The sequence below is a fragment of the Crocodylus siamensis genome, chromosome 7 (genome assembly GCF_052110815.1).
Source record: "Crocodylus siamensis isolate JL-2025a chromosome 7, ASM5211081v1, whole genome shotgun sequence".
NCBI lineage: Eukaryota > Metazoa > Chordata > Crocodylia > Crocodylidae > Crocodylus > Crocodylus siamensis.
The window spans coordinates 96,125,275-96,151,591 of record NC_143401.1 but is presented as its reverse complement, the minus strand read 5'-3'; the positions used below and the strand labels follow the sequence as shown (position 1 = coordinate 96,151,591).

The window sequence follows — 26,317 nt, the reverse complement described above, 5'->3', positions numbered from 1 at the left end:
GCAAAGGAACTAGGGTGAAATTCGATTTAAAGGCCAAGTAATGGGGGGGGCGCGTTATTCAAGCTTTGAGCTGCCTTTGCCTGCAGCTGCTGTTGTTGTTCCCACCCCAGCGGTGGGATTGGGCCCTCACCCCGAGGCGAGGAGCTGCGCGCGTGTTGTTTTTGCGAGCACGCTTGCTTCTAGTGAAATATGTTGTTAAAAGAGCAGGAAGCGAGCAGCAGGGAGGGAAGGGATCACTTCTTTGACGCGAGTTCTGTGCTGAACGTAAGCCCCACGCTGACAGCCACGGGACAGGCAGGAACTCAGCAAGCTTCAGCCTCCGAATCTGTTTGCATCGAGCCTGTTGTGGAGGGACCCGGTCTGCAGGAAGAAAATCGAGTCCTGAAGTCTCTCTTGACGTTCAGATCCCGCAGCTGCTGATCAGCAGGTCACAAATCGGGCCAGGTGTGATGGGTCACATAATGTGCATGTTCTGCCTTTAGGAAAACAGCTGGAAAAAGCAGCTGGCAACAACTTTGGGGCCGGGTGGATGAGACCAGGTATAAATGGGACTTCCCGGTTCTTGTACCCTATTGAGGTGTCCCAATGCCATTCAAGTCAGGGTTGTCCCCCCCGCTCCTGGTTCAGGTGCTGAACACTGTCCCTCACCGAGTCAGGAAAGCTGGTAGACTCTCTTCCTCACCCCCCTTCCTGCAAGATCCAGTTTTGCTGCGGTGGCTACAGGACCCGTGACCAGCTCTAGGGCCAGAGGAATTGGCCAATACTTCTATCTAAAAAGCTTCTGAATGGTGCTGCCCATCAGGCGAGGCCTAGTTTCCAGATGACATCCAGTATCAGAAATGTCCAGTTTCACCCTCTACCCCCACTCCCATCACACACTTCCTTGTTGCACCTTGCCTTAGGGGACATGTGCTTCTCTGGTCCCCGTATGTGTAGGGATCTTCTTCATTTGGGGTTTTTAGAGAAACCGCAAAAACTAGCATTGTCTGTGATCACCAGGAAATAACTTATTGGCTGCAATTTCCCTACAAAGTCATTTGTATATTATTCATATAATACGCTATTTTAAAATGTCCCAGTAGTTGCCACTGTACAAAGACAATGCAACAACTGCTGCAGCTATAGATCCTGTGACTGCTGATGACGTTCACTATGTGAAGGCACCAGACAGCAAAGTGAAAACATTTCTCTTAAGGTTAGCATTAATTAGTATTTCTCAACTGTTGTAGGACGCTACATATAATAAAGTATGTGTTACAATTCATATTGTAGCTTAATTTATATTTAAATGTAATATTTCTAATAATATGTTACATGATATGATATAACCTACTCTCTGCAGAATTTGCTATTAAACAATACAGTATATGCCTCTCTGCTAACGAGGGGTGAGGGGCGGGGCCGTTGGGAAATGCCCGTAAAATCGGCTATGCGTATCACAACCAAGCTGTGAGAATTGCTTTCTCCCCCCGTGAGTTAAGTAGACCCGTGCATATATCTTGGTTCTTATTGCACCCGGCACAGTGAGGCATGGATGCTGAGTAGGTGCTAATTAGCTGCTGTGCTATGTAAATAGGAAAGATCCTATTTGCATTTCTCAGTCATCTAATCCATGCTTTTTAATTGCAAAGATGCAGTTATCTTTCTGGAAACGTCCTTGTTACTGGCCCCTGCCCTGTACAACCTGCTCAAGCCCTTACCAGGAAATCTACCCCCACGGCCTTCTGCACCCAGAGCCTGTCGCTGAACGTAGCAGTCACGTGGCTACTGCTGCCTCGTGGAATAATGCGCAAGGGGAATAAGTGACGCTGAAAAGCAACCCCCCCTTGTCTCGATGCTGAAGCCTGCAGCAGCACTGACTGCATGGAAACTTGGGTTTCTGTGCTTTCAAACCTCTGCTTGGGAATACTCCTTGCTCAGTATTGACTGGCTGTCTTGTAATGTTAACAGGCCCATAAATCTTCTGCATAAAGTGCGCCCTTCCTGCTTGAGCCTTTTTTATTGTGCAGAAAGGTTTCTGAACAGCAGGCTAGAGACTCTGAATCTCTTCCTGATGCTTTGTGTGTGCATGTGGGCCTCCAAGGTCAGTGGAAGTAGCACGCACACGTCAAGAATGGCACAGATGTGTTGGCTAAGAGTGCCCAGCCTCATGCAGCACCGCTGTGTGACCTGTCGTCTCGGCATTTCCAGTATCAATGGGTCAGTCTGCCTGTTTTTAATGCCACTGGTGGGAAAGGAAGTCCTTTAGTGGCAACAATCCTGCCTGAAAGCTTGAACCGCTGATAGTGTGTATGCAGAGCCGGGCTGTACTTAGTCAGTTCTTGGATGGGAGACGATGCAGGAAGACAATGTGGAGGAGTGAAGTAAATTGTCTCCTCTCAGCTGTTAGACAGGGAAAGTCCTCAGAGATCCTTTTGAAGGAGACATACGGGTATGGACACGCAGACAAACTGCAGCGAGTTGAAAGGGAGCAGGGACTTGCCAGGTGTCTGATGCCCCATGGTAAGTGGCCATCTAGATGCCCTTAACCCCGCAGTAACTGGGGCTGCATGCCTATCATTTTCTTCCGCACAGACACCGTGGAGCAGCGTGCCTCGGCTCCCTTTCAACTAGCAGTTTCTTTGTGTGCCCTTCCCTGGCTCGAAGCGCCTGACCACCAGCAGTCCTGAGACCTTGAGGTATCTCTGGGCTGAGGCTGTTAGCTCACAGGCTATGCGCCGTTTGGGCAGCCACCTTCCCCTGCACCCAAGCTGCTGAACCTGCTAAGCAAGCACCGTCTTTCAGCCACGTGAAGGTGATATTGCAGCATGGGGACCTAGTAACTTATTTCACAAGTCTAGTGTGCAAGGCACTTTGGGGATATGTTAGGATTTGCTCAAGTACAAGATGCTGACCGGAGTTGTCATCCTCTGGCCTGTGTACATCTCCCCATTTTGATTTCCAGGAGCTACCAGAGCACCTTGAAAAAGCCAGTGGGAAGGGACGGGGACTGTGGCTGACCTTAAGATCCTCACCTTTTCAGGTAACAGGTGGCCCAGGAGGACAGTGCTGTGCTAGAGACCTGAATGTGCAAAGTGCTGCTGTTCGTACAGGACGCTGCTGTCTCTCCTTAAAGACTCTTGATCCTGATGTCGGGTAAAGCCCAGCGTCCTCATGTGCCTTCAGCTGACACGCAAGGCTCTCGGCTCAGCCCTGTTTCAAACCCCTCCTTTTTGTTGGCTATTTCAGTGTAAATTCTCCCAGTTTAAACTGGTTTGTGAACTCACAGGCTGCCCTGCTGGTCACGTTACAGTGTGGGTTTGTAATGTGGCAGGACACAGGAATCCAGGTGTGGTCGGCAGGTAGGTATTTTCTATTTTATTTTGGAACTGAGCTGGCACTGTTTATCCTTCAGGGTCTCTTCTCTTGTCCTGCGAAAGTCACTTCTGCTGATGGCAACTGCCCCCCCAAATGACTATAAAATGACCTTACCGTTGCAAACATTAGTCAGTCTTCTCCAAAATCACGTTCGTCAAAAATTCCACATCCCGCGTGTCACTTGGATAGACTGAGCTGCAAGCCTAACGCGCAGGAAGACGTGCGTGGTAATTGTGTGTGAATATTTGAAGACTAGCAAGGGAATGGTCTCATTAGAATAGTAATTGTGTGATTAGAGAGTAATAAAAAGAAATGCGGATTTCTCAGGGTGACATCTTGTATCGGGCCAGCCGTATAGTTGGGTTAGACATTCTCCACTGGGTCTGACAGTGCTGTGCTTGGCTTGTTCTGGTCAGACCTGATGAAGTATGACTTGCGTTTGAAAGCTCGTCTAACTCTGTCCTGACAATGCAGTTGAGACAATAAAAGGTATCATCGCCTTAAGAAATCCTTCCCTCTTGCATAAGATGGTCCTTCTGGACCATCACAGCTATAACATCCCTCCTATGCTACCGGTGATAAGAAAAGTGCTGAAAGGATGCTTTAGTTAAAAAATAACCTTACCTGTGTCACAAATGCTGCTGTAAACATTTTAGTTAGAATCATTTTTAAAGAAACTTGAGTTTTAATTTCTGCCTTTTTGGTTTTTTTTTTTTTTTTTTTTTTTTTCCCCTCTTAAAAAAAATTTCTCCCAGTTTTGAATGGTGAACATAGACTGGACAGTGTTTCTTCTAGCGTCTGCTGCTCTCGTTTAGGGTTTGCAGCGTTGAGGATGCTAACCCTGGAGAGAGCTTCAGAAATCGCATGAAAGTCTGTGCACACTCACGCAAGCACCTCTTTGCTCTTTAAACAAGTTCTAGGAAGACCTTGCACATGATAGTGTCCTTTTAAGTACAAGAAACTTCAGATGAGTATTAGGATAGAGATCCTGCTACCGGGTTGCATCACACTCTAGTATAAGCTCATCCGGGGCAGTAGGAGAAACCCTGTCATTTGAAACATGTAATAATTGGACTGGCCAAAGACGGGCATGAGCTAGGGGCGTCCGTTGCCCCCGATTAGCAGCTTGTAGCAGTGAATTGAGGGGCCGTGCATGTGTGTGTGAGCTCCCTTCCCAACTCACTCACCCAACTCGTCCTGATCATTCCTTGCCCAGGTCTGAAATGCTCAAAAAGCAGAGGGTTCATTTACCCAGGAAAATGCTGATTTTTATGATACAACATTTAATATTACCAGGGATCCTGGTTTTCCCCGATTTTTAAACCGAAAATTGGGTTTTTTTAAAAAGTAACCCCAAATCCGTGATTAAAATGAAACGCCACTATATCAATATCTGCATATTAGTGATGTTTCATTTTAATCACAGAAAAATGTGGATATGGGGTTACTTCTTTATAAACTGAAAATTGGGAATTTTTTTTTTTAATCAGAGAAAACCAGGATCCCTGCATATCACAAACAGGGCCCACTACTTCTCTTGCTCCCCTGTCTGTTCCCTTTGTCAAAACTCCTATAAAATTTAGCAGTTAATTGGGGAAACCCCCCCCCAACAATTTCTAGTAATGTAATGAATGATACACAACTTCAATCCCACGGAACACAATTAGTTCTAAATTTGAGGACGCATCTATATATAAGCACACAATTTTGTGCCTTTCCATATATACTCATGTTTCTATATATACCCATAAAATAGCTTTTATAGGAATATTTAAAAATATTTGTCACATTTTGCAGCGTGTTTTATGGTGGGAAACTGTAATCGGAAAAAATGCATTTAGTTCTTGTGGGACAGTAAGGTAAAATAGCTACTTGTGTGAACGGGATCTTTTTTTAGACACAGTCGCTACAGAAATAGTTAGGAGATAGCCCCAATTTGAACTCCGAATGCATTTCCTTTTTGCCAGGATTCGCTGGTGTGTTTGTGTAACCCTTGTAAGGACAGCAATACCGATCTGTGAACTTTCACTGGGCCGGGAACGGGACCTTTACGGCATGTGCCGACCTTAACCCAGCTATTGTTCTCTCGGCCTCTCTGACCTCTCTGCGTGTAGGGGAAAGGCACGGGGCGTACAGAGATCCTCCTCTGCTCTTGTCTCCCGGTCAAAATGGATGGCAGCTGGACTTTATTCAGCTTGCACAATGGGGCTTCAGTTTTTAATAGCATCTGAATAACCATTTTTAATCGCAGCTTATTATGTAGAGGGTTGTTCTGTGGGTTTGCTGCTGCAGGGATGGGGTCGGCACAGGCAGCTGGCCGCTCCGCAGCAGGGACTGGGTTTCAAAGGGTGGCTTGCTCCGACGAAAGGTTGCCAACCCCCAGTCTACAGTATCCAGCCCCCTTTTACAACACAGTGCTCAGTTCTGCGCTCCGGACCTCTGCTGACCTAGCTGCGCCAGCCAGAGGTGCGATCCCTGATCATCGGAGCTGTGCCAGCTGCAGCCTGCAGCATGGATGCTGTTTTCTTGGCTACGCTGCAGTTTTGTGGCTATATCTTGCCTTGCTCTGAGTAGGGATTGCCACGCTGCTACCTCGGGCGACTTCAGAAGAGTTGCATCCGCTCCTAAAGGCGCTGCGTCAGGATGGTATAGCAGTCTCCCTGGAACGCCCTTGAGGGCCACAGTAGCCTCAGGGGGACGGGTCCTCTTAATACAACTTATGCCTTAGATTTGCTTATTCTTTGCTGCATTTAGGCCGATTCGTGCAGGAGAAATTACCGACACCGTCCGTTTCTAGCTCCAGCTGAATGCAGTATCGCACTCCTCGCCACGCCACAGAAGACCCGAGGGCAGTCTATAGGCAGGAGTGCAGCTTCATATGCCTGATAAAAATGGCCTGGTGTCAGCTCCTGTGAGTTCAGACTTGGTTTCAAGTCCTGGCCCTATAGGCATTGCTGTTCACTTCAGTAGAAGTAAGATGGGGCACTTGTAAAGACCCACAAACTAACTGGCAGGAGCCAGTCAGTCCGTACACTTGTGCTCTGGTATTGACTAAAGCATTAAGACTAAAAATGATCCTTATAAATTCAAGTTTGCCTTTGGTCCAGTACTTCCACTGGGGTTTGTAGCTACTTAGCTAGCTTTGAGCTATGCATCTAAATTGCTGAATGCTGAAACTAAATTTATTATTTAATGTCCAGCCATAACCTCAGGCTGCTTTTAAGTCTTCCTCTTTAAAATGTCTTCAATGTTTGGTAGCTAAACTTTTCCTTTCTCCCTTTGTTCCTCAAACAGAGCACTTATGATATAGGTAGAGGGTGCCCCCAGCAAACAGAAATTTGAGAGTTGTCCCCTTCTGAATTTTAAATGCAGGACATGGGTATAAGGATCCCCGTTCAAGAGAGCGCAGGGTGGTTTGGACCTGGGAAATGTTCTTCTTGACACCTTCATTGGGTGGACTTTTCAGGCACTTGCATACACATGTGTATATACAGCTGTACTTGCTTCTACACCATAAAAATGAACAAGTAAAATAGTCTGGGATGTCCCCAGCTACTGGGAAAAAAGAGGGGTTTGTAAACTCTCCAGCTCATGGTCTTTTGGGATGCTGTAGAGTTAGGTGTGGGGCTGCAGTTAGAGGCTGGCACTGTGTTAGAGGCCATCTGCGGGTGCAGGGACAGACTGGTCAAAGGCTCGAGTGGCTTGGTGGAAGATGATGTGACTCGTCAAGACAGCCCTGTTAGTCTGAAGTCAAGTAGAAGACAGGGTAGATACACACCTTAGAAACTACCGAAAGTAGATGGGTATCTTCACCCAGGGTGATCAGTTTTGGTGACTATTGTTGGTTTTCTCTAAGAGGCACTAATTTCGGTGGGTGATATTTCTTATTAGACCAACTGCATGGTTGGGTCTCCTCTCGGGTGGCCAAAGCTTAACGGCCTTGCTGTTGAGACCGGTGGCTTGCAAGCTGCACTTTCTTCTTCCTCCGGGGTCTCTGGACAGGTCAGATGCTCAGCCCGTCTCAGGGCCATGTGGTTTGGCTCAGTCACGTTCAGGTTAGGTCCTCGTTAACAAGCATCAACTCCAAAACATCCCATTTCAAAAGAGCGACTGGAAAAAAACCCATAGCTTTGCACACTGGAGAGACGGACGCAGCGACTGCCCCCTTCCTAGAAGCATTTGGATGCGTGAGACAAGTTTTCAAGAGACTAGCGTGGGCCTATCTGAGTGAAAAGATCTGGAGATGCCATCGTGTCACCAGGTTACTTGCATAGTCTATAAATAAACCTACTTGAAACAAAACCAGTCACTCAACATTCATCCATCAGCAACGGTCAAATATAGACGCTAATGATCAGTGCTGTCATGCTGCTTTCAAACAGGACCTCTTGCAGCAATCTTTCTACTTCTGGAGCTGTGATTTCTAAGTTTGGGCTGTAAACCGAGCAGCTAAATCTGGAGTCTGCTCTTAAATAGGTTTGAAAGTCCTGTTTTTCTGGCACGATGAAATCCACAAAAGAAATCTTTTTTACCTGCATCTGTGTTCTCGTATGTGCTGTTGTCCTTGTGTTTCTTAGCTTGTGAAGCAGCAGGGTGTTTGGTTTCCCAGATGTCCAGCTCTTCTAAAACTACAGGCCTTTGTTTTCCTCACCTGTCTCAAAGAACCAGTGCTGAGATGTTTTGAGTGATGTTTCAGCCTGTGTTTAGCTGTTTTAAATGAGTTTTTCTCTTTTGCATAGACAGTCATTCCAGTCCACGGGGGTTTTTGGTGAGCATCAGAGCTGTCCTGGCACCAAGAAGTAACTGGTCCCTAGGTAAAGAGCGTGGGCCCACATCAACCTTACGGCAGGGTAAGCTGGAGTCTGAATTTACAGCTTGTCAGCCACTCCCTGCTAGCTGCTCACGTGCCCGGGAGGTCTCACCCCATGTTAAATGCAAGGAGCTTTGGCTCACTCTCATTAAGGAGCAAGTTCCTCATGTTTCCTGGGAGATGGGATCAGTATTTCCCAAGGAGCAGCTGATTGACTGTAGATTCCCACTCTGGCTTACCTTGCAGGCGTTTGTTCGTGGGCCAAACCCAAAATTAAGTTGGCAGAAACTGAACCTAAGAAAATAGAGGTGGTGGCTGGTGGGGGTAGAGAAGTGGCTGGGAAGAACTTGCTTGTGTTACGTTTCCCCTCGTGAGCGTTATCTAGTCTGCAGTCTTGCGTCCGTCTGGACTCCTTGCTTCTGCAGGCACCCGAAGGCCTGCAGCTCCTAAAAGCATCCCCTTCCGCCTACGGCCAGACGACGGCGTCCCCACCTTTCCCTTTCATCGGGCCACAATGGTCCCGGCATCTGCAACAGGCCCTCTTTGATCCTTGCAGTTCATTACATTGAAGACCAGAACTAACCTGGTCGCATTGCTAAGGGAGGGAAGTATCAGGAAAATTGATTTTACTGCTTTTTGTTTTGCGATTACTGTGGTGATTTCCAAATACCTAGATAGATTTCTGAGGGATCCTCTCTCCATTTATGAAGACAACTTGAAATGAATTTTTACCATTGAATGATCACAACACTATTGGCATTTTATTATATATTGCATAAATGTAGAGAAGCAGCGTTGTCGCAAGGAAGACCCCCCATATCGTCCTGCCCCTGGTTGGGGCCACTGATCTAAACTGGGAGCAAGGCTGTTAAAGTTAGTGGAGTTATAGCCAAGCTGTAACCAGCCTGTCGCCCTCTTGTAACCTTCTCTGATGCTCTGTGGGGACTTACATTTTTGCAATGAAAGATTGAAACAGTCTTAACAGGGTATCTGATTCCAGTTTTAGATTTTAAGTTCTCTTTTTAAAAGAACAAAACCAAAAACTGATCCTTCTCTGAATGAGAGTGTTTCAATCAAAGTTGCTTTCCGCCATTTAGTAAGCGCCACTTCATTTTAAACATCCCCACGTACAGCCCGTAGCCCGGTGATGCTACCTGAAGCGGCGCGTGCAACTCCGAAGGTGCGGCGGGCCCATCTGCTCCGAGCGTGACGAGCAAAAAGTAAATCGCATCGTTAAACCTGAGTGCTGATGAGAGAAGATGTTTCTGGGAACACAGGGGCGCTTGTTTTTAAAACTGAATTTGGAAGGTGATTTGCCCTTAATCATGGATGAAAAGCCCGGGAAGAAGCAGGAGTGGAAGGATGAGAGAGACAGTTGACCCAGCCCGCCCCAACGCCCTTTCCCATCATCACCCGCACGCCGAAGACGCTGGTCTTCCTTTTCAGCTTCCTCGCGTTGCTCTCAGCACTAGCTGTGTCCTTATGTAAGCACGCTGGCCTCGGCTAACCTTGTCCTAAAGCCTGCTGTGCCTAGTCCTTTACCATGCTACGGTTTTAAAATGCAGCAGCATCAGAGGTGCAGGGCTCCGCGCTGTCCCTGAATGAAACGGTGCCTGTCCCGGGAGGGAAGCCTGGTAGGGTTAGCACAGGGTGTACGGTGGGGTCTGCCATGAAGCGGCCGCGGGGCACTTTCAGCAGTCCCATCTCTGCTACATGAGCATCCGGGCTGCTTTGTGCTGGGCCAGGCTCACGAGCATCGCCGGACCCGCTTGCTTTTATCTTCCTGTAGGTTTGGCACTGGCGAAAGGGGTCGGGCTGTTTGGATCGACAGGAGGAGCCTACAAAAAGAGTGACCCACGTTCCCTGTCCACCCCCTGGGAAGGTGGGGCCTGCAAAACCCGAAGCACAGGGGCAAAAAGGGGAAGAGAAGGGGGCACAGAGCAGAGAGTCCCAAATAACACCTGCTGCTCTGGGGGCCTCAAGGTGGCTAGCTCCTAAATCCCTCCAATTTCCTTAGTCTGTAAGGTGCAATCTACCCTGTCTTCTGTGTCCCAAATGCAGGAGTCAAGCAGGGGCTAGAAAATTACCTTTCTTAGATGGGCTCCTGTCGCGCCCCCCCCCGTTCGGCCCCAGGGTTTGCTTGCAGTGTCTCCCTTGGGGAGTGAAATCCTGCATTTGAGCGCATACTCCACAGCATCTTGGCTGCAGGTTTAGCAAAACCTAGCGTCTCGTGCCCCCCCTGCTGGCTGCACTTCCTCTAGTAAATGGCTGCAGCTGGTCCCAGAAGGGCTGCGCACCTCGGGGAGATGCGGTCTTGCACGCACAGGGAAGTCGCGGCACTCGGACGCGTCCTTTTTAGGGAGCTCAGATACCAAGGAAAGAATTTGCACGCGCTGAGCACGGAAGGGGCGAATCTGCAGGGAATTATGACGCCTGTCTGACAAGCCATCCAGAAGGGCCAGCTCATCCTGAGAAGCAGAGGCCTCGGGGAACTAAGTAATGCTTGAGCACGTCTCTCAAACTGACCAGGCCGACTTGAACTATGACCAAAAATGACTTCACTGCCCCGTGGTTGTTTGCCCTGAAATTTTATCTGGATTTTTTTTTCCTTCTCCGTTAGCCAAAATACTGATAGGTCTCTCTCCAGACTCAATATTTTCCCGTACCAAAATTGCCAGCCCTTGTCTGTGCTTTTGTTAGCTTCATTCTTTCAGTGATGTTTCAAATTCCTCGCCTGCTTCTCGCTTCCAGCCGCCGGCGCAGCGATAGCATCTCCTGCGGCTGCAGACGTGCCCCGCTCCCATCCAGCGGTCGCGCCAGGTTGGCTCCTTGACGCCTGGCCGGAGAGCGCTTTGCTCCTAGGGGAACTTCCCCTCTCTCCCTTGAGCCTTGTTCTGGGTTTTGGTCTCAGCCTCAGGACCCAGCAGGATACAAGCTGGGCGCCCAGCTGCAGGAGGCTGGGAGACGTGGAGTGCAACAGCCCGCTACTGCTGGCAGCCCACCGGTGCTGAACGGGTTTTCAACAGCCGTGGAGCGCAGGATCGGCCGTCCTGGGTAGAAGTGGGCACGGCTGGCACAGCCGAGCTCTGTGAAGAGGATGGGTGTGAATGAGCTGGGATGTCCTTGCTGTTCCTCTTTTCGCTTTCACTCGCAGACAGACCCCCTTCCTCTGAGCCTGTGTTTCTCTCTCCTCCAGATACTTCCTTAGGATTTCTCTTCTGTTTTTAGAGCTGTGTTTTTGAATAACTTGTCCTTGCTCCATCTGTCTTGCTGGTTATATTTTAATTTACTGACGAGCCCACAGCACCTTGTTTGTTTGGCCATGGCTTTCTTGCTACGCCTAACGCAGTCGCTCGTCTTGCAGCGGTTCCAGGCAGCTGCTGCCCACTGCCATTTATCCCCAGAGCTACTGCAAAGGGGATCCAGTTTGGCAGGCCGAGCCTGTCGGTGGGATACCAATGTCCAGCTGAATTGTTGGCTAGTGTAATTAACCTGGAGGGCGTGTGCTGGTAGGCTGTTGGAGGAGGAAAATGTCTGTAGGATCATCCCTTCTGCCCCATCTGCTATGGCCACTGCTGGATTGTTTCATTCGGGAAACTTTCTGGGGCTTTGTCCAAGCTTGTGTCAAGAGTCCCAGGCATCTGATGTGCCACCATTTCTCTTGGGAAACTTCCCTGCTCCTCCAGCTCGTGTCGGGATGTTTCTTCCTTGGGACATAAGAACCTAACTATTTACTGGGGCAGACCGCAGGCCCGTTTTGCCCAGTCTCCTGGGTCGTGCGGTGGCAGAGAGCGGAGGCTGGATGGGAGGGTGAAGAGGGTCTGAGCAGGGTTTTTTCCACTTTTCCTCTTGTGCATGCAGCCTCCAGCGTTTCAGGTCTAGGAAGTTCTGATTCAGAGGCCATGCCTGGAGCGGAAAGCTGCACCTTTTAAATGCCGTTTAATTTTTTCCTTTTTTGGTTTCACTCACTCCCTGGAAGATCAGGTTGCTTAGCCTTTAGCATGAAGAAGTTATTCCAAGTGCGAAGCAAGGGCTGATGTGGCTGTCTTGTTTGCCCCTGCACGAGGCCGTTAAGCTCTACAGAATAACGACAAGCGTCACGATGAGCTCTGGGCTAGCCGTCTGCTCTTCCTCCGTCACTTCACCCTTTCTGGGCGATTTCTAGGCTGGCACTAAAGGACCACTGGTTCCCATTGCCAAATTTAGATTTTGTTTTAAAATAAGGTAAGACGAGGCTCCGTAGTCCAAGCCTAAGTCGAAATACAAACTGAGTCTCTGAATCTAACGGTTCATATCTAAACAAAAAAGCAAAAGCTCACATGCAGCATTATGGATCCAAATGCAGAGCTTTGCTGGGGCTGGGAAACCAGGCAGTGAAATGAAGACTAGAGCGTGTAGCTGACTGTGCCGTCTCTGTCTGTTCAGAGTGACTGACATGGAAAAGCAAGCAGCATAAATGTCATTTTTTTTCCTCCTTTCAGATAGGCATTAATTTCCCATGTTTCAGGAAAGAAATGGGGGGGAGGAAATCATTCCAGTATTTTAAAGCTCTTGCTGGAGGTAATTGCTCAGGTGAAGGTGTTTTGAAGTGTGTTAAATTATGCAGCCAGTCTAAAACTGTTTTTTTTTCTTTTTCTCATTGTTAACATAATGTAAAGCTCTCTGTCCCAAGACACAGATGAAGACATTAGGATGTGTGAACCGTCATGTGGTAAGGAAGTTAGGGAAGGCTTTCACAGGTGCACATAGGTAGGGTTGTCCACCTTGGCTCACTGGGATTGGGATGGGAGGCAGCTGGATCCCCGTCATGCACTTTTGAAAAATCTCCTTCTCACGGGGATACATTTCCCTGGAAGAATTTAAATGTTTCAGATTCAGGACAGTCCCCCACGGCAAGTGGACTGGGATTGGGGAAGAGTTTCCAGCACAGGTGTGCAGCGATACCGTGGTGTAATGGGTTGGTTCCCTGTGGTAATCGGCTACTACCTTGCTCAGACTGGATTAAATCCGGAGTCTGGAAGAGACTCCCCCCAGAAGTGGTACAAGCACCTACTCTGGGCACGTTCAAGAAACACTTGGATGCTCACCTTGGTGGGGTGATCTGACCCCTGCCGACTTCCTGCCCCTGGGGCAGGGGGCTGGACCCGGTGATCTCGCAAGGTCCCTTCCAGCTCTGACGTCTCTGAAATCCAGCTGCTGCTCTGATCCACCGTAGTAGTGCCTATGCTGTGGCCCAAAGTGGAGTCAAAGTGAATGAAAACACTTAAAGGAAAATAAAGCCAAAGGAGGTCGTTGGCTATCCGGGTGTGGGAAATGCACACCGAGATACAAAGTGGACAAACCTGCGGCCCCTGCAGAAGTAAGGGCATTTCAGATGATCTTCCCGTAATGTTAGCTTCTCATGCTGACAGCTCTGCACGGTGGGAACCCAGAATGAAATGGGGGAGGCCTCCCTCGTGCCCCAGTTATTTCCCGAAAGCCATCATTTGTTTTAAAGCTGTTTGCGTTTGTGGTCGCAGCGCTATAAACAGCTGCTGCCCAGGCCAGCCACGGGGATCTGTGGCACCGGGTCACGTGCTGAAGCGTAGCATGTCGGTCCTGCTCTGCGTCCTCGCTGGAAGTCTGTGCTCGCTCTATGACGGATGTGAGCGTGTGCTCACTGCGGGTAGAAAAGGAGGGTCCCCAGTTCAGCTGATGTGTGCGTAGACTTAAATGCCAAACTTGCAGGGTTTAAAACAGGGCAAGTGTTAAGGATTCTTACCTCTTAAGAATAATCCTTCACACTTCATCCTTGGGCAAGGATCTCTGCTGACGTAATCCTCCCAACTCCTTTGTGAAGGAGTGGGGAGTTGCTTCCCAGCCTGCAGTGCAATGGGCCAAAGCTGTTGGGTGACTTGTCCGAACCCCGGGAGAATGGAAACCGGGGCTCCTCCTCCCACTCCTGCTCATTAGCTGATGCTTCATCCCTGATGAGGCTGATGTCTCGGACATGGGGCTCCGCATTCCCCTCCAAAAGCCTTAGAGCTTGCCTCCAGGGCTGTTTTGTACCAGCCCAAGCTACTATGTGAATTGAGGCTGCCATAATTTCAGAGGTACAACCTCTTATTGGCCATTCTTATTCCAGTTTGAGTGGGTTTTTTGGCTTAATGGCTGGAAAGAGTTTGAGTTGAACCCAAAAAAATCCTCCATAAATTGGAACCAGATCATCCTTGTGGGTGGTTATGCTGCTGGAAGTATATTGGTGTAATTATATCTGTGCAACTGGTCAGACCCTCTGGGGCCTGCCTTGCACGACCAGGGAGCAGGGGTTGGACACGGTCGGGTCTGTCTAGTCCATGTGTAGCTGGAGCTGCCGGCTGTTCCTTTGGGTCTTTGCAGAGACACCCCAAGTCCCTGGACTTGGCTCAGAGCATTGAGAGCTTCTCCCATCTCTTTTTAAAGCAAAGGTGTCATCAGGAGTATTGTGTTTTTTAAGCATTTTTTGCAATACTGATCTCCCTTTTCTTCTCTCTGGGCATTAAAGGGCCTGCCCATATCCGGTTCCTTGAAGGCTCTCTGTAGGTTCACGGATATACCTTGGCCTTTCAGCCATGTGCCTCCTTGATTGCTAACTATATTAAATTGAAGGCAGAAAATGAGCTGCTGCCAAACCGTGGCAGTGCTGGCGTGCTTCGGCACCGTACAGTCTCAAACAATAGGATTAGATTGGATTTACCCCAGAGCTCTGTTCTGGGTCTGTTGCAACCCTTGGGTATAACTGAATAATTCAGCATTTAACACATTAATTTTTTAGGGTTCCGGATGAACCTTTGTTCTTGGAAGAATTAAGAGGGGCTGTTACAAATATTACTGCCTTTATAGATGGGGAAACTGAGGCAGAGAGGTATGTGTCCTAAGGCTACAAAGAGCCCGTAAATGTGAGAGCTGAAACGTCTTATTTTTCCAGGAGGGTGTTTCAGATGCACTTCACTCAAGGCCTGATGTGAATCAGTCTCACTAGACTGACACTTAAAATGGGCAGTTACAAAATAGTAATGAAGCAGACGTATGGTGGCTCACTGTCGTGGGAAAGGGATCTTGGGAGCCCTTAAGGAAGGTGAAAGGAAACCATCTGAGTGTTTTTCAGTACATTTGCTGCATGAATTGCAAAACTTTGTTCTTAAACTGTGACCCCAGTCACCTGGGGTTGTCAGGTGTTGCACAAGAATCCCTATCATTCGCTACCTGCTTCTGGGATTTGCAGATTTGACTTTTTAGCGTCATTAGATGCCCTGGTAATTGTCTCGTGGAATGACAGCTAAGGGGACTGACAAAAATCATTTGCCTGATGCAGATAGCAATAAACCTGAGGATCATTTTTACCTTTGGAGAATCTATAAAAATGGCCTGTGAATTGGGGAAAAAATCTGGCCACATGCCTTACCTTGCTTTTGATGCACAAAGGAGGCTTGGGGATTTTCCTGTAGCCTTATTGCCCTACTTAATTTTTTTTAATGTGAACTGTAACCCAAAAGAGACTTTCTAGACAATGAATTGAGACGATAACACCACAGAAGTCAAGAAAATGCAAGCTGAGAAGGAAAGGGATATTTAACCAAACTGGTTTGGGTTTTATGTGTTGACTTTTTTATAATGGTTTGGGTATGGCTTAATTTAGCACCTGTTGTATTTCAGCGATTCTCATATCTGGGGTAAAGACTGTGTCTGCTCCAGATGAAAGGAATCGGTGTAAAGAATAACTGGAAGGGTTACAACTTGCAATACACATGACCGGCAAAAAGTCCACCAACCTTTAAAATCACGGAGGGTCAGTCCTGACATTTTTTCCAGTCCAAACAATAAAACATCAGAGAATGCACAAATACTTCTAGCCTTGTTTTGTGTTGTAGAACTGTAAAGAAGGGCACAAACCCGTTTAAAAAATCCTTTTGCATTCACTGTTTAAGATGGGTTGCCTAATAAAGGATTGTCAGTACGCAGTCACTGGTAATTACTAGTAGGTTTTGCTGGTATTGAAATAATGATAATTAAAATCTTATTTTTATTTTGAAAGGTAAAATCATGTCACCCGGTTCAACTGTATTCTCAGACATAGAGTCAACATGGAAGAGGAGGCTGTATAATTAATTTAAGAGTCAAACTGAATCATTAGATGCAGGAGTTTGGGGAAGAAACCTTGCTTATTAATAAAGACTAGAACTACAATTTTTCTGCGTGAACTTCACACGCTCAATAGAGCCATCCTGGGAGGTGATAGGAATAACTCTTTAGAGAAGACTGGTGTCTTCTGGTTTGCAAATTAAGCATGTTCATCTCAGGGCAAACTCAAAAAGTCACCTTGATTTGGCATGGTTTGGCTACACTGTCTGCCATTTTCTCTGAAAATATACAGCCTAGCACTTGCACAGTTTCTCCTTGCAAGTCACTTCTTAATTAGTGATCAGTGAGTAGAGCAAAGAGAGGCTAGAGAGAGCGTGAAGTCACACCAGGGACATGCACAAGAAAGAAAGAAATGCTGGAAAAAGTAAGAAGTTGGTAAGAGACCGTCAGTGGACTAAGAATGTGGATTCTTTAAAAGCACAAGCCATCCTTCTAGTGACTTGCTGTAGAATAAGGTCCCTTCAAGATAAGACTCATTGGTGCTGTGGAGCTGGTATTTAAAGTATGTCCATCTGCATCTAAACGAGTAGCTCCAAGACAATCAGATTATGCAGTAGTTACTTTGGTGAGAATATCGCCTAAGTGGAATGGAAACTTCATTTTGAGTCTAATATTAGACCCTGCTTTGGAAAATTCCTTTTAAATGATCACAAGCTGGGAATAGCAAAAGAATTTAACTTTCGACAGACAGCATTCACCAAGAATTTGTTTTTAACTGCTTATGTTGGGTCCCTGGGAAAGCAGATGTGGAAATCTTACCGAAGTGAATTGACTTGACCTGATGCAATGTTTATATCAGTTGTTGATAAGTTTTCCTCCCTGGTCTAATTTGTTCAAGATATTTTCATTCTTTGAGCATGAGCAAGCCTGGGTTGGAATAGTTTGAATGTCTCTTAGTCTAATAATCCGAATCTTTGTGCATCCAGACGTTATTGCCTATAAAGGGGTCTGAGCAGTAGAAACAAAGCTGAACTATTTTGGTTACGTTTTGTGGGTTTCCATGGGGTAGGTGCTGGGTTTTGAGGCCAGAAGAGGATGGCTCAGGAAGTGGTTGACTGAGGGCTGGATCTTGGTTTGGAGGTGTTTATATGCGAGTTATTCCCCCCTGCTCAAGTTCTGCTACAACTTTTTTTTTACAGTCTCCCTGGGACTGGGGCAGGTGGAGTAGGATCCTCATAGGCAAAATGGCACCTGGCCGTGCCTTAAAGTTGAGGCCCGCTGTACCTGCTCTTCAGTGTACTTTTCATCTGCTTGCTCCACTGGGTATTGTGGCGCCTGTTGAACCTACAGTCCAAAACGCTTTCCTTCAGAGTTGTGCAGGTAGCAGGGTTTTATAACTAAGACTGTGGGAGCTGGCTGCCAAGGGTACTTTATAATTGGTGACTAATTGGCCTTCTAATTACTCCTGTGAACTGGAACAATACAGTAGGCAGCAGAGAAGATCCTTACAGGAGGCTCAGCCATTGATCACGTCTGGCGCATCTTCAGAGCTGCTAGCATCCATCCTCTCCGTAATGACAGCCGTCACAAAGGGGCATTTTCACTTTCAAAGTGTTTAGTTCACCGAATCCAAAATCCTCGGTCTTCTGATAGGAGTCCTTTTGGGCGTATGAGCCAGAGGGTTTATGGAGGTGGTTGAAGCGGTTGTATGCCGTTTTCTGACCCTCTGTCCCATCTTCTCGTGCCAGTCTCTGGTGCATGCTTGCTTGTATTTCTGCCGTAACTCCCTACCTCCCTGTGTAAAGCGACCGTGTCCATCTCTCCCGGCAGGCAAATCCCACCTGGCCATAGTCCAGCGAGTAAACAACGAAGGGGAAGGAGATCCATTTTATGAAGTTCTGGGAATCGTCACTTTAGAAGACGTGATTGAAGAAATCATCAAGTCGGAGATTCTCGATGAGACTGACCTTTACAGTGAGTAGACGTATTTGTGCTTTGGCTTCGAATATCAGAGCATATTCTTCCGACTGCTCTTCTCTGAGCTGAGCTGGTTTGGTAGAAGTAATATGCTGCTATAGAAAGTCATATTACCCAGTAGTCCATATCCATTTTATCCATTTTTTTTTATCCTCTTTCATTTCTGTAACATGGCCACCTCTGTACATGACCTTACAACTTAGGATGTTATTTTTATGGATTTGTTCAGTCTTAAAGGGTTTTACATGAGCATGTTTCCAGCTTGGGCTCTCTTCTTCTTTTCCCTGCTGTAGCTCTCAAGATGGCCTCCTTTCCCCCCTAAATTATGAACCTCTCCCCACTGAGGGCCCATAGTGCCATTGCCATGCTTTGGCTGAGGATGCGTTTTCTTTAGAGCCGCTCTCTGACCCTCAGCTGGAGGAAATGCAGGAGTTACACAGTACTTCCTTCCTTAGAGGCTTAATAAATGCAGTGTTTTAAATTGTTCCTCCCTGCTCTACTGCATACAGTTCCTTTGAACCCTTAATGGTCATGTGCTTAAGAGGGTCCATGGCATGCTTCGAACTCTACCCGAGCCCCAGTAGGTCTGGGTTCCCTTCCCAGCTTCATCTAACTGTGTGCGCCTTGGACCAGTTAACTGACCTCTCTGCTGACATTCCTATCTCTGAATCTCGGGTACGGCCCCACTGGTTCCTTTTTCTCACCCTTGATCCATCTTACCTGTTCTTAAAACTCCTGGCAGGCAGCATTATTTACTGTGCATGTACAGTGCTTAGGACACTGAGCCCTCCAAGGCTAAGTACAGACGATCAGAAAGCCTGAGGCTGAATCAGTTCAAACTACGCAGCTTCCTCTAAGCTGCATAGGTTGAACCGATAACCAACAGAAGTGATGTTCAGCTTTCAATTGGGAAAGGCAGGGGAGGCCTGCACTGTCCCAGGCCAATAGGCATGGGGTGCCAGAGCATGTCTCCCAGCCTGCTGGCCATTGCCAGCCCAGCCAGGTGTCCCCAAATCCCTGCTCTGTCCTCCCACAGGAGGTTCAGGAGCACCCTGTCTGGGTGCTGGCCCACCTTGGGGGAGTTCCCCCAGCCTGGGTTCCCCAGTCCAGGAAGCCCTGGGGAGCTGAGGGGTTTTCTCCTCCGCACTCACACCCCCTCCCCTCCCTTTCCAGCTGCTGATTGCTTTAGTCACTGCCGTAGGAGGGGAGGGAGAAGCAGTCCTCCCATCTGGGTGCCTGCCCCTGTAGCCAAGCATGGGGGCACTGGGGAGTGGGGCTTGCCCCCACCCCAGTCCCAGGTAGCACCAGCAGCCAAGGGGAATTCTTCTTGACCCTACCCATTTATCTTAATTGCCTGTTGGTGTCTCAGGGATAGCCCAGAGGGTTTGGGGGGAAATTCCTCTGCTTCCCTGCATTAGTTTTGCCTCTGACTCACAGCAACTAAGGCAAAACCAGCTGAGGAGGAGCGGGAGACTTTCCCTCCGCTCCCACAAGTGTCTGGGACTGGCAGGGGCCGAGGCAAGGTTTGGGCTGCCAAAGGGCTGATGGACACAGGCAGGAAACAAGCTATGGAAGAGGAGCGAGGCAGTCCCTGCTCCACTGGAACAGGCAGCAAAGCCCATGGCTGCAAAGCATCCTGGGATGCTGGGGGACTGTGAGTTAACTTGAACCAGGAAGGGATCTGGGACAGAAGTTCCATAAACCAGTTTGACCTAAATCAGTTAAGTCTGATACTATGTTCAACCAGGTCTATCTTAAACCAGTTTCGGCCATTTTGAAAGCAGTTTATGTGCCCTGAATTTCTGTTCTGTTACAGGTATAAACCAGTCTACGTGTCACTTCTGTCCCTAGCCCAGATGCTACAGGATCATAGATAATCATTTTAAATAGCTTTTTGCTGTTGAGAGATTCTTTTTCCCTCCGTGGCAGATACCAAGTCAATCTTTTAAGATTCTTTTAATTTTCTTAGATTTTTGTTAATCCTCGATGACCCTGTCAGTATCTGATCAGCAGTTGTGCCCAAAGGTTCATATAAGACGGCCTTCAACGATATACTCTTCTTACCGTGTTACATGCTACTCTGAGAGCTCATCTAATCGAGTGCCAGTTGTCATCAGCTCTTCTGATTGCCCGCTCCTTCTCTCGAGTGCTCAAGTGCCAATAGACATCATGCCTCTACAAGGGAATTGTATGCTTTCGTTTATTCTGCAGAAATATTCTCTCATGAGTGCTTTGCATCTGCCACTCAGAGCAGATTGTGTTTCTCCCACAAGTGGGGGGATGTATTTATCTAGACCTCTCATTATAGCTTTTTTATTGGGAGAGATCATTTGGATCACACTATATTTCATACAGCCCAGCCCTTTAATTTTAAGTGCTAATGCAGTGCCACAGTGCAGGGTAATGAAGACCTGTGTTTAATGGTGTGATGTGTTTCTGGGTGATACAATAGATCTGGCAAACTAGTTCATTTGGCACTTTCCTCCCTGGGAAAGTGTCACTGTTGAGAGGCCAAGCAGTATAATATACAAGTAACACAACTCCCCCAGCCTCCTGGAAGACGGAGCCAGCCCACGGGGGTCCTCCAGACCATCTGCTCTAGACCAGGACATGGGATCATAGGAAGGTAGGGCTGGAAGGGACCTCACAGGGCCGACTAGTCCAGCCCCCTGCTCAAGGCAGGCTCATCTCTGACTAAACCATCCCAGCCAAGAGTCTCCAACCTGCTCTGTAGAATTGTCATTCAAGGGGACTGTAGGTAGCCTGTTCGGTGCTTGGCCACCCCTAGCCAGAAAGGCCCTCTTCGTTCCCAAACTAAATTTCCCCTGCTGCAGCTGGAGTCCATTGTTCTTAGTCCTTTTTCCCATAACCACAGATAAAAACCCCATCTCCATCCTATGTATAGTCACCTTTCAGGTATTTGAAGACTGTTATCAAATCCCACCCCCCTTCAGTCCTCATTTCTCCAGTCTGACTTGCCCTAGTTCATTGATGCCTCATAAGGGCATCGCGGACCCTGTTGGCCCGTGGTGACATGCTAGACTCGGTCCACCAGTTACAGCCGAGGATACAGAAGTGGAGGGGGCGCACACAGAAACCGGATGGGATTTGTGAAGTGTAGCAGGGTTTATTTTTTTCAAGATTTAGACATCAAGCGATCACTGCAAGTTGGTGTAGCAATCGGAAGGGTCATGTGGGTTGTGCATGGCTTGTGCACTGAGGAGAGGAGTCGAGGTGCATAAATGTGGCTGGGTTGGATGTTACGGTTCCTGGAATCTGGGCGGCTTTCTTGAGGTTTAGCAAACTCACCCGGTGCAACTTGAGCTCTAGTTATATTTGCATATGACCAAAATCGAGCTCTGTTGTACTATTGAGGCTGCTCATTATGTCCCAATATAAGAACCTATTTTTAGTTACTTAAAACTTCCATTTTGTCTGAAATTTCCCAGGCCAGCAGATCTGCCATAGACTGAATTTCTTTTTTTGGGAAAATGTTCAGACAAAATTCCAGCTGTTTGAGCGTGAGGCTGAAGGAAAAATCACGTTGTTTTACTCAGTTTCTCAGAGCTCCTCCTTTGCAGCGCTCAGACACTGTTCAGCTTGGGTGGGGGACTTGACATTTGGCTTTGGTGGCATTCCTGAGAAAACTGGCACACATTTGGCTCAAGTTGTCATCCTTTGAAAAATTGCAGTTGGCGAAAGGTCACAATTCACAGCTACGTTCCCTAAAGCTTCTGTCCACACCGGGCATGGCCAGCTCGGGTCTGAGCAGGACAGTTGTGTTGCATGTTAGGCCGAGGCTCTTCACGATGCATCGCTACCAGGGCAAACCAGAAAAGGCCAAGACATTTCAGCTACCATATTCCCGGTTCCCATTCACTGCTTCCCCAAGCAACTCTCTTCAGATGCGATTTATGGCGTGGAGGCCTGTCAACACGCTGCTGTGCCTCAGCTTCTTCGAAGCCCCAAAGGGGTGTGGAGGTGCCCTGTTTCTGTCTGTGACAAAGAAGGTTGTAGCTGTGACTTTCTGGAGTGTATGCAAGAAACAGGTTTTGCGGGATGAAGTGATACCTCTATCACTGCTGATGCCCAGGAAGAGGTTGGATAAGCACTGGTCACGGATGATCTTGGTGTAGGTATGCCTGCCTTATACTGTAGGTATATCCCAGGCTTCTGGGCTTTGCTGGTTGCCACATGGGGCTGAGAAGGATTTTCCCACTCCTCTTCTTGCTGCTACATGTTTGGGATGGGGGGGCGTTGCCTTCCTTGGAGGCTTCAGGTGTTGGCTGCAGGACTTTGACTGGTGCCAGTGCTCCTGCTGGGACTTAAATGTGGAGATTTCTGGCTGGATGGTCTCGTCCTTGCACTCAGGGTCAGACAGATCAACCATGTTTGAGGTCAGGAAGGAATTTAATCCCATGGGCAGATTGGTACAGACAGTGAGGGTCCATGCCTTCCTCTATAGCTGGGGACCTGACCTTTTTCCTTGGATCTTGAGCATACTCTAACAGCCCTTTGCTGCAGCAGGACATTGCCCCTGCTTTACCTGTGACAAGTTCAGCTGCTGCGCCTTGTCGGGGTTGGCTGCATAGTTGTGCTAATAGGTAAGACCAGGGGTGCTCAACACCTGGCTCTATGTAACCTGGCCCGTGGAGCTCTCCCCGGGTCTGAGCGTTCGGCGGCGGAGGAGTGATAGCAGTGTAAATTGCCACTCCTGTGCTGCCAGGTTTCTACACATGGAGGGAGCCCTGCAAGCCGAATAATGCAGCCCCGTGCACTAGATCAGGTGAGCAGGGCGGCTTGGGCCCAATCCAGCCTGCGATCTGGGCCCATCTCACTTATCCAGCCTGCAGGGACAAAAGGCTGAGCGCCACTGTGTTAGATTGATCCTGCCTCAAGCAGGGGGTTAGACTGGATGATACCTGGAGATCCCTGCCAGCCCTACATTTCTCTGATCCTGTTAGACCAACAGTATAGTTGGGAGAGATGCTGGACAAGCTCATTGGCCCAATGCAGGTTGCTCTCTCACCTTGCAAGAAATAAGGCAGCCATATTAACAGCTGCCTGTTCCACTGTCACTTGGTCCATCTCTAAGTAAAGGGCATTTTAATTGTCTCCCTGTTTAACCCGAGTGGAAGGCATCTGTTACACCCAGCAGCCTCAATGAGATATTTTTCCCAACATAAAAGCATGCAGATTTGTATACATTCACATAACGTTTGAATATAATGCATGTGTACACCTAAATAAATTTTGCATAAGGCAGCTGGTGATAAGCACCTGATAATGTATTAAACATGTATCTTTGACCTCCTCGGCTCCATTCTCCCCAATAGTCTGGCTCTACTTCAACTACCGCTACTATAACCCTTTGCTGAGCCTGTGTTATTGGTTTCCCTTCATGAAAGGGCAGAGGACTTGGGTTGCTGCATGTTCCCTATCTCTGAATAATTTGCCTGGACAGCAACTGTAAAGGAAAAAGAACCTGCCACCAAAATGTATGATCCTTCCTCCATTTCTCAGATCTGGATGAAGTTTCATAGTTGTTAGGGGCTGGAAGGCATCTTGCAGATCATCAGGTCCAGCCCCCTGCACTAGGCAGGAAAGACCACTGGAATCGGATGACCCCAGCAAGAAGTGAAGCTACTAGATTCATGGACTGCAAGGGGCCGGAAGGGACCTCAGAAGATCTTCGGGTCCAGACGCCTGTACCGGGCAGGAAAGACAACTGTGGTCAGGAGACCCCAACAAGGTGACCATTCAGTCTCCTCTTGAAGACTTTCAGGGTAGGTGACTGCACCATCTCTGGAGGGAGCTTATTCCCCAGTCTGGACACCCTGACTGTGAAGAAGTTTTTCATAGAGTTGAGCCTGAAACGGTCTTCCAGGAGTTTGTAGCCATTACTCCTGGTTTTCCCCTTGGGTGCCCTGGTGAACAGTTGCTCACTGAGCCCGTGATGTACTCCCCTGATATAGCGGTAAGCTGCTACCAAGTCTCCTCTCAGCCTTCTCTTTTTTTAGGCTGGAGAGACCCAAGTCCCTCAGCCTTTCTTCATATGGCTTGCCACGCAAGTCTCTGATCATACGCGTGGCTCTTCTCTGGACTCTCTCAAGTTTTTCCACGTCCTTGTTGAAGAGTGGCACGCAGAACTGGGGGCAGTCCTCCAGCTGCGGTCTCACCAGTGCTGAGTGCGGTGCAAGAATCACCTCCTTGGTTTCACGTGAGATGCATTGGTTGATGCACGCCAGAGTGGTGTTTGCCCTGTTGGCTACAGCATTGCACTGACAGCTCATGTTCACGCAGTGTTCAGTTATTACCCCCAGGTCCCTTTCGGCCTCGGTGCTAGTAAAATTAGCGCCACCGAGCCTGTAGGTGTGTTGGGGATTGTTTGCCTCCAGATGGAGCACCTTACACTTCTCGGTGTTGAACTTCATCTGGTTCTGATCTTCCTAACTCTCCAGCCTGTCCAGGTCCACCTGAATCTGCAGCCTGTCTTCAGGCGTGACCACGCTCCCCCATAACTTGGTGTTGTCTGCAAAGTTGCCCAGTGAGCTTTTCATCCCCGCCTCTATTAAGCCAAAAGATCTGATTAGCCTATAGCAGCACATCAAGTGATCTCCAGTCAACGGACAGCCGAAGAGATGACTCCGCTGCACGACCTTGGGTAGGTGCAAGTTTGCCCGAGGAACCCGGAGGAGTTTTCAACTCTTCTTGGGAAGCAGAGGTGGGAGAGTTGGCTGCGCTGTCAGGGGGTGAGGAGCACATCCTCTAGGGAACAGGGTGCTCCAGACCTGGGGAAGGTTAGTGTTCACCACAACCATATACCTCAGCTTCCTGTTGGAGGCTGGGATGGCTGTGGGGCAGGAGACTGTATTTCTTTGGAGAAGACCTTGGATGGGATAGATCTGACAAAGACTCTTATTACATCTCTGTGATCCGCCAGGCACTTTATGCATTCTCTGCACTGTGGAGGTGACAAGGCAAGGGATGCTTGAGGCAAGAGGAGAAAGATGCTCTATTAACTCCCCAGTCTGTGGTGGTCTAGGTCAAGCCACCCTGAGACCCATGTCTCTGTCTCTGCAGGGGCCAATGAGTGCACAAGCAGCACAGCAATCCTCGGACGGCAAGAACAAAACTTCTTTCTTTTGAACTAAGGCTTCAACTTCGGTGTATAGCAATAGCAGATCTTTAATGACTGATGCAACCGGTCATCACTAGAAACTTGGTTCTGTGCTTATTCGTTTCCGAGCTGGGATGCCAGGCTTTCCATTGGCCTGCAGCATCTGCTTCTGACCCCAAAAGGTAGCGGGATCATAGACCATTACAATGCGCTATTTGATGTGCTCCCGTAGGCTATTCAGATCTTTGCTCGATGGCTCAGTGCCCCTCATGGACCACGTAGACACATCTGGTAGCTCTGACTTCAAATTCAGTTGAGCCCTTCTTCCCCATCTCCCCACCCACTCCTGTACAGGCTAGTCAGGGAAAGAGGCAGGCAACATCATTATAACATGAACGCGTCTAGACCAGAAATATTGCAACCAAACCCCCAGGCTGTCGTGTTGCTCTCTGGCAGGCCACGGGGCTGTTTTATTCTTTTGATCCAATTTCCCCATTTCTCCACCTTTAATAGGAAGATCCAAAGAACTCCTGCCACATCATCCACGTATCCCCAGTTGGACTGGGCAGTTTGGGTGGTGTGAGCTGATAAGCTTTTCCATCAGCCTGCCGTTCACCCCGCCATCCCAAGAAGTACGTTCTTGGAGCGGGACATGGGCATGGCCCTTGTGCTAGAGATGTACCTCCTACCGTCCCTATGAAAATCCCTCCAGTGTTGGCCAAGTTATAAACCTTGGAAAAGTCACAAATTGCATGTGCTCAGAAGGGTCCCCTGTAGCCACGGTGTCCAGCCAGTGACGTGCATGCCACAAATGGCACAGGCAGCTGGTATGTTTGGCCACGAGCCCCAGGCACCAAATTAAAGTGAGCACTGGCAGGACCTCGCTAGAGGAGGGAAAAAGGAGCAGTGATGTTCAGGGGAGGGGACAGATATCAGAGTGACAGTCAAGGAGG

At 48.4% G+C, this 26,317-nt stretch overlaps 1 protein-coding gene across 4 annotated transcripts in view; it reads left to right on the top strand.

The window, feature by feature from the left end:
- CNNM2 (cyclin and CBS domain divalent metal cation transport mediator 2) overlaps window positions 1-26,317 on the top strand; it is a 141,236-nt gene that overhangs the window by 90,230 nt on the left and 24,689 nt on the right. For all 4 annotated transcript variants that reach the window (XR_016443451.1, XR_016443450.1, XM_090056981.1 and 1 more), the window contains exon 2: window positions 18,098-18,241. Coding sequence is in view for 2 of the 4 variants with exons in the window: in XM_090056981.1 (XP_089913107.1) it covers window positions 18,098-18,241 (144 nt within the window). In the remaining 2 variants the exon portion in view is untranslated. The remainder of the gene's footprint in view (window positions 1-18,097; window positions 18,242-26,317) is intronic.